Source organism: Pygoscelis adeliae, unplaced genomic scaffold (assembly GCF_000699105.1).
Source record: "Pygoscelis adeliae isolate BGI_AS28 unplaced genomic scaffold, ASM69910v1 Scaffold3, whole genome shotgun sequence".
Taxonomy (NCBI): domain Eukaryota; kingdom Metazoa; phylum Chordata; class Aves; order Sphenisciformes; family Spheniscidae; genus Pygoscelis; species Pygoscelis adeliae.
In genome coordinates, this window is record NW_008824446.1 from 1,626,020 (window position 1) to 1,634,534 (window position 8,515).

At 42.7% G+C, this 8,515-nt stretch overlaps 2 protein-coding genes across 2 annotated transcripts in view; one reads left to right on the top strand and one right to left on the bottom strand.

Moving 5' to 3' along the window:
• Positions 1-1,868: 1,868 nt before the first annotated feature.
• On the bottom strand, positions 1,869-3,455 carry CHRM5 (cholinergic receptor, muscarinic 5). Its single transcript, XM_009320983.1, has one exon. It carries the CDS (start codon positions 3,453-3,455, stop codon positions 1,869-1,871), a length of 1,587 nt encoding a protein of 528 aa, XP_009319258.1.
• Positions 3,456-5,761: 2,306 nt separating this feature from the next.
• AVEN (apoptosis, caspase activation inhibitor) overlaps positions 5,762-8,515 on the top strand; it is a 111,696-nt gene continuing 108,942 nt past the window's right edge. The window contains exon 1 of the mRNA XM_009321005.1: positions 5,762-5,936. Within this exon, the coding sequence (XP_009319280.1) occupies positions 5,762-5,936 (175 nt within the window). The remainder of the gene's footprint in view (positions 5,937-8,515) is intronic.

Genomic DNA, 8,515 nt, shown 5'->3' on the forward strand with positions numbered 1-8,515 from the left:
TATTTTGATTTTATGATAATTTAATAAATTATACGAACAATTTCACTGAGAGCAATGGTACATTCAGGATGACTAATACAATCCCTGAAATGTGCAACTGGGTCATGCCACCACCGCAATGTCCCACTAAAGCGTATAGTAGATATAATATGAAGATTGGCCCAAACTAATATTCCAGAGCACTTCACCCCGAACTTTGATAGAAAGGCTAGAACTGAATCTGAACTTTGTGTACACGGAGATCTTTCTCATTTATTCATAAACATTTGTTTGCTTTAGGACTTCATTCCTTATGACTCCTGTCACCATTAACTTTGTTTTCTCATGGCCTGTTCTGAGGCTTCGTGCTTGTTCCCACCACAAGGAGCCAGGTCACCAGCTCCGTTCCAACGGCCTTCTGCTGAAGGCAGCCCCTCGCTTATGCACTCACTCGGTCAATGCTGGAGGACTCCTGCCAATCCAGCACAGACATCAGACAGGCACATGCAGTTCAACCCTGCCAGAGAAGTGCCCTCACCACAAACCCAAAGCCCTGGCAATCCTCAGCTAGTGGCCAGAGGCTCAGCACATTGTAAGTAGGCCAGTACAGCTCAGTCCCAGAAGCCACAGCCGTCAGAGGGGTTGACTCCAGCCCCCAGTACTGTAGTAGATACGGTTCTGCTGGACCAAAAGATAGAAACTGGAGATAACCTATGTTTCCAAACACCTGATGTTGACTAGTCTTTGTAAAGCTATTTAAAGACAAACAGTGCTATGACAGTGCAGTGTCCTTAATAGTTTTATAGAAATATTCAAAAATTTAAAAATCTTTCTTCTTTCAGAGATGCCAATGCTGTCACTGTTTCTAATAATTTCATAATATGTAGGTAAATACACAGGGCATCAATACATACTTTTCTCTTGTTCTGCATCATTCCATCAGTAACAGAAACTTTTGGGGCAAGGGGAAGCGCAACAAAGGAGATGGCAAAAAAGACTTTCCTTGTGTTGTAAAGTAGATACACTATGTCTGTTATGCTTTACAGTCAGTTCTGATTTGTACCATTATCACTATCACATAAAATTTAAAAATTTCCTTCAGACACATTGGGAAACGGAGAAATTCAGAGGTATCTGCTAACCATCACCATTTTTTACAGATGACAGTGACTTGCATGATGGAACTGAGATTGGGACTGGCTTATTCATATGCAAAATACATTATCTATTTCCTCCACTATGAGCCCTTCCTATATCTCCACAAAAGTCATCCTTATAGTGGAAATTTTCTCAGTATTACATTCTCCTATAATATGTGTGTTCATTTGGAGTATTATGAATCTCCCTAACCATTTAGTGTTAGGGATGACAGCATTTCCCCCTTTAAACGATCCTTGTTTCATTCCAACAGCAGGTGGAAAAGTCTCAAAACAGAAGTATTATGAGCTCCATCGCTTGGTACATTGAAAACTAAACAGACAATACACTAGAAAGGCACTATAAGAAGAAACAGTTCTGCACTACAGGGAGATAGACTGGATGACCTGGCCTGATGACTGGATGACCATCCCACTCTAAGTTCTAGTAGTTTATAATTTACTCTACATATTCTCAGGCTGAAAGAAAGGACAGAAGACCCCAAACATAATAACTTCAATGCAGATCTACTGCATAATCAAAAACACCCTGTGTTGCTCACAGGAGCCACTGACTTCTTTATAGTGTGCTTTGCATGAAAGCACACTACTTGCATGCAAAATTTTACTTTTCTGCAGAATTTTTTTAACCCCTAGACATATAAAGCAACAGCTTTGAAAAGACAGAATTACAGTCAATTTACTAGATTACGTCAATATCTATTTTCCCCCTTATCCCTTATATAAGAGCAATTATGGCAGTCTGGTATTGCCCTGCCAGTATAGTTTCTCTTCGACTTTTTTCTTTTTCCACTGGCAGAAAAGCAGCATCTTAAAAGTTTTCCTGAAAGTTTTGTTACAGAGGGCATAACAAATGGGGTTAACAGTGCTGTTCACATAGCATAGCCAATATCCAAGGTGCCACAGTGTCAGAGGAATGCAGTCAGAACAGAATGTAGAGATCAAAACCATGATATTGTAGGGAGTCCATGTGATGATAAAAGCCAAAAGAATGGCACTTAAAGTCTGTGCTGCTTTGCGTTCCTTTATAAGAACCATCCGTTTTCTTTTGGTGATTTGGTTATTTATATTTGGATCCATGCTTTTGATGGAAGGATCCTTTGACAGAGCAGCAGAACAAGGAGTTATTTTTACTTTACGGCAACCATTGTTGGCTTCCTGGGTGCCATCAGCCTTAACCACCAACCGGAATTTATAGGCCACACATTTTTTACTTTTTTGTACGTGGCCTTTGGCAGGTGACAAAAAGTATTTCTGGTTCTCAAAATCATTTTCTTCAGGTTGGTCTTTGACAACAACATCCATACTCTCATTAAACTCTTCTGCCTTACCTTTAGATGGACTTTTGTAAGTTACTTGGAAAACTGAATCAGTGGCAAGTTTATCCTCCTCTTCCGAAGATGCGTAGCTGCTGCAGGTGGTTAACTGGTCAGCCTTAGCCCAGTCGTTACAAGTACTCGCTGCCTGAGAGGCTTTTACCGTAGCTGATGTACTTCGACTAGATGAAGACCAGGAAGCCTGACACCTTTCTCTTTTGACTAAGTTTTGTTGCTTGCAGCTGAAGCAAGACTTCAGGAGAGCTTTCTGAGGCTTTATCATCTCAAACTCTGCCACAGACTCCGAACCCTGCAGTTCAGCAAGGTCCTTGGTACGTTTCTCCGTCTCTTTATAGATGCGGCAATACAGAATGGTCATCACAGACACTGGAATGTAAAAAGCAGCAATTGCAGTACCAAAGGTGATAATGGGCTCATACAAAAACTGTATCTGGCACTCTTCAGGTGGTACTGTTCGTTCACCCACAAAATACTGCCAGCACAAGATTACAGGTGCCCACAACACGAAGGAAATTAGCCAAGCCAGACCAATCATGATGCCAGCTCTTTTGGGCGTGCGTTTGGCCCGGTAAGTTAAAGGCCTTGTGATGGAAAAATATCTGTCAAAACTGATGACTAGGAGGTTCATTACTGAGGCGTTGCTAGCTACATAGTCCAGTGCTAGCCACAGGTCACAGGCAAGGCTTCCAAGAGACCAATGGCCTATGAGGATATAGGATGTATAAAGGTTCATAGAAAATATTCCAATGATGAGATCTGCACAGGCAAGGCTGAGCAAGTAATAATTGTTGACGGTTTTGAGCTGACTGTTAACCTTGAAGGATATCATTACAAGAATATTTCCCACTATGGTTATTAAGCTTACAATTGCAGTTACAGTGGCAATAGTAATGACTTCCCAGAGGCTATACCCTTCTAACTGCTTATGTTTGATGGATGAACTGTTTACAACAGTAGAATTGCTGAATAAATTTAATTCCATTCTTTTTCTTCGTGTATTGTCATCAGGATCTTAGCACTGTTGCATATTGCTTTCTCTACTCGAAAATATTCTTTCGGAGACAGCTGTAAAGATCAAAGGAAAAAACAGAAAAAGAAAGCAGCTCATTAAATAGCACAGATTTCCATTAGAGTTACCATAAAACACTTGTAAAGCAATCTATCAAATTATTTGTGCTCTCTTTTTGCATTTTGATTATTGTTTCTACCATTGTGAACATAAGTAAAACACACAAATGTACATTCTAGGACAATGTACTCTGGCATCTTATGACATTTCTAAATGCAATCAAAACAACTATTGTGTCTTAAGACACTCAATCACACCAGCTCTTATATTTTGAATACCTTAGGAGACACTCTACATATTCTTAAAGACAGACATTCAAAGTTTTACAGTGCAATAAGACAGTGAGTCACTGTGTTGTTTCCTACAGTACTATGTAGAAGACATGTCAAGGTTTCAGAAATTATCTTTGGAAAATCTGGAGAAGTCACCAACAACAGAGTAAGAGGAAACTGAGGATGCATGTGGAGTTAGGAACCATGCTGGCATGGTGGCAGCGGGAAACAATTAGGTGTTAGAAGTGCTTGGGGCAATTGAGGGGGAATCTTTGAGTTAAGGAGGCAGGCAAGGCCAAGAAGATGCTTTTGGAAAAATAAGTTAGGCAGGAAAGACTTTTCTCTATTGGGAGATCTCAGGACAGAGGAGACTGATTGGGTGAGGCGTGGAAGTGCGGTTTGGGTAGTTTGGGTGAGTGAACGGTAGGACTGAGGATAGAAAGGAGTAAACTGAAGAGGAAGCAGCAATGGATGACCACAGTGACAAACGATGCAACAAAAACAATTTAATACTTGCATAAGCAGTGAAAGGTGGCACCACTGTTACTCTATTAATGCATACATGCCTCTGATGTCCATCCCTTCCTACGTTCTTCACTGCTGTTTTCTTGTCACAGTGAATGCACGCTTGAACTAGGCAATTTGGTTCTTTCACAGGTATCTGCCATTTTTTGAGTCATTCCATCACATCAGATGATGCTAATCACTTGTTCGATGCTTAATCTTGCTAGACTGTGTAATTTTGGAATAGTCAAATAGTAGTTAGTTTTTTAAGTCAGAAATGAAAGATAAATTAACAGTTTGTTTATTGGGCATCTGGCCAGCAGAAAATTGGTAAGACGATCCCTTTTTTCAAAGCAGACACAGGTTCAGCTAAAATTATCACATAAATCACCTATTGAAGTCCAATTCGTAAGTCTTTAGGATTCTCTCTGCATCAGATCTCTATTATATGGTCCTCCCTATCCATCCACACCACTTCTCTGTGTTTTCATCTTTCATCCTAACTCTCAGAACATTATTTTCTTTGGTCATGGCAAGTGTCTTTTATTAACTGCAAGTTTTCAGAGCCTATCCCTTTTCCACATGTCATCATCTATCTTTTGTACCAAGTAGTTGGGTCCTGTCTCTCATCAGCTGAATACATCAATATTTTATAGCCACTTGTTGAATTTTCAGAAAAGCATCTTACTTTCTTTCATTGTCCTCTTATTTGCTCACATTGTTTCCTTCACTTTTTTCCCAGATCTCCTAAATATCCACAGAAGTGTATCACCTTTCTTCTTCAAACCCTCCCTAACGATTATCTCTTGTTGCGATGAAATTCGATAATGGTAAGTTTCCTGGTGTACTGAGACCACTGTCTGTCGTACTATCCAAAATGGTTCTCCTCCATCTGTGTGTGTCTGTCATATCCTGTCTTATATTTAGATGTTTGTGAATCTGTATTCTGTTTATACACAACATATATTGAACCTAGCTCAACAGGATTCTAGTTCATATACAGGTCTTGCAGCCTAGTAATAATCATAATATATGCATGTTGACCATCTGTACGCTTGGCTCTCTACAGCCTCCAGAGCCAGTCTAGCAGCCAAGAATAGCTGAAGTGCCACAGCAGTCCTAATGAGCCCCATGCAAGGAAAGAAATTTCATCCTGGTTCTGCACTCTGCAAAGACTTCCCCCAAGTCAGAGCTGTCCTGACGGCTGGGCATGCTGGCTTTACAAATCTTTACACAACCTTGAAGTGTAGGAATTCATTTAATGTGAAACAAAGGTGCGTGGAGCAGCTGCATGGCTGTGACAGGTAGCTGAGCTGTGAGATTAATCTGTGTGTCTCTGCTACCTCACGTGGCTTATGCTTTTTTTTCTGTGGACAGTCAGCACAGTTGTTCTGCACGTCAACAGCTCCGTGTGATTAAATTTTTAAGTGTGGCAGTGTGGTAATGGGTTTAGTGTGGCGATGTCAGGGGGTAACGAGGGCCGACTGCTCTGCAAGGGAAGGTGAACCATGGGTGGAGCATGATACCAAGCCAGGTGGGAGCAGAGACCTCACCAAGAAGAAGCAGGATGTGGAGCAGCATGTTTGGCTCATGATCAGGGCCAGAGACAGTGATCAGGGTCAGACATAGTCCGGTGATCGCACAGCAAGTCTGTAATGATGAGGTAGGTCCGAGACCAAGCCAGGAAGCCCTGGCAGCAGGTCCGAGCCAGGATCGGAGTCAGAATTGAGGAGGTAGGAGACCAGGTGTAGATGTAGCTGCTGCCCAGCTCCCCAGCTGCGATGTAGCACAGGTGAGGGCCAGTGGTACAGCCTCAGCTTAAAAGCAGTTCCCAAGGAAAAGGAGGGGGAGGCCCTTGCTTCTGGCTTTCTTCACAATGGGTCTTGTCAGCAGAGCAGCTGACCTTGGACTCAGCCAGCTAAACTCTAACATAGCCAACGGCGTTCCTAGAAGGGGGCTGCGCAGCAGGCCTTCACAGCTATCTGCAACACTGCCAGGGCTCATGACTTTTTTGCAAGCTGCAAGATTTCAGTAAAGGCTAGAGATGATCTTAAAAAGGCACCAGCTATTAATGTCAGACACATGGATAAACCTCTACTGATGTCTACATTTGCCTAACACCTGCGGTTGAGCAGCTGCTTAGGATGATTATAGGAGATTGGACTTTCTGCCTTTTTTTTCCAGAAGATGACACTTTTCTCAGAAGAGAGGAGACTAGAAACTGCCCAGACACTGTGGCCTCTAATGCTTTGTCTTTTGCCATAGGTAGCAAGTGTGTTCCCCTCTTAGGTCACTTAACCTTCCTAAATTAGGATTTAGGAGGAAAGACTGCTGAAGCTACCCCATGTGGATTGCAGATGTCAGAGCAACAGGAGAAGCAGAAATTGTTGTCCCGACGCAATTGTTCTTTGTTTGAACTGACATGGGTGGAACACTGGTAATATGGTATAGAAACTATAATTAATTTCTAAACAAAAAGCACTTGTTATCATCATGCAAAGCCTTCCCTCCCTAATGGGCTGTTTTACTGTGATGCCTATAAAAACTGACAGTAGCTAAGCTGATAATATGCAATGATCTCTTCTTGGCACGTTGACCATTCTCGTCGTCTCTTCATACTCTGTCATCTTTTGTCTCATAGGTCTGTGTTAACACTTTGCGGTGTTACCTTTTGTTCTCTATTTGTGTGTCACTCAAGGCAATAGTGCCTGTGAGTGGGACTTCTGTGTGCTATGGTAACGCAATTTATGTTAATTGTCTATCATAAGAGATGATAATAATAGGGAGATCAAAATTAAATTACAAAATCAAAATGCACATGTACAGTATCATGACTTTGCTATCTGTCTCATAATTATTGATGCATGAACTTCACGCTTGTGAGTTGCAATGATATTTGCTATTTGTTGCCAAATATTAGTGATTTTTTTTCAATCTAGCTGTAAGTATTAATTAATGTGAGTTGTTAAATTTGTACATATAGTCAGCTTACAGTTATCTGCAGGCAGATTTTTCATGTCACAGATTAATTGCACCACAGATGCAGGCACAGCTTGAGTTTGCCAGGTTTTATTAGCTCTAGCTCAGCACTGGGTCTGCCAGACCTGTGCTGGCCGCACAAGGAATCGTTTAGATGTCTTTGCAATGTGCTTGCCAGTGCTGCTCCCTGTTACTTGATTTATTTGCTTGTGTTGCACTGGAGTCATGCTAAGGTAATTTACTGATTTGCTGCACACTATGCCCCAGAACTAAGCAGCCCTTACCACAGGTAGTAGTGCAGAGACACTACAGCCCATGATTTCACAGTACGGGAGTTTTGGTCACATTTGATTGTAAGGACTACTGGGTTTAAAAACCCTTCAAAACCAGATTGATGTTTTAATGTGTGTTGTCAAATGACAGCCTGCTTGCTCAAGAGCAATCAGGCAAGCCTGCTGTTAGGGAACTTTCCTGAGGACGGCACAGGTGCCCGCCTAGTTCAAGCAGAGCAGGACAAACCAGCCTAACTCTACGGCACAAAGCTGTTCCCGTGTCCCTGCTTCTGTGTCCTCAAGGCAAGACGCTCCTCAAGAGGCTGCAATCACCTCTTGTGCTTCACGTAGCACAGGCTTGTGTGCAACACCCTGTCAGCTGGGGCTCAGTTGCTTTTTCCATCATTTACTACAGAAAGCTAACTTTGGGTCCTGCACTTGGGTCACAACAACCCCATGCAACGCTACAGGCTTGGGGAAGAGTGGCTGGAAAGCTGCCTGGCAGAAAAGGACCTGGGGGTGCTGGTCGACAGCCGGCTGAACATGAGCCGGCAGTGTGCCCAGGTGGCCAAGAAGGCCAATAGCATCCTGGCTTGTATCAAAAATGGTGTGGCCAGCAGGAGTAGGGAAGTGATTGTCCCCCTGTACTCGGCCCTGGTGAGGCCGCACCTTGAATACTGTGTTCAGTTTTGGGCCCCTCACTACAAGAAGGACGTCGAGGTGCTGGAACATGTCCAAAGAAGAGCAACAAAGCTGGAGAAGGGTCTAGAGCACAAGTCTTATGAGGAGTGGCTGAGGGAACCGGGGTTGTTTAGCCTGGAGAAAAGGAGGCTGAGGGGAGACCTCATTGCTCTCTACAACTACCTGAAAGGAGGTTGTAGCGAGGTGGGTGTTGGTCTCTTCTCCCAAGTAACAAGTGATAGGACAAGAGGAAATGGCCTCAAGT

Excerpts from the sequence above, each read along its gene's own strand:
- CHRM5 (XM_009320983.1), bottom strand. The coding sequence starts at position 3,455 with ATGGAATTAAATTTATTCAGCAATTCTACTGTTGTAAACAGTTCATCC.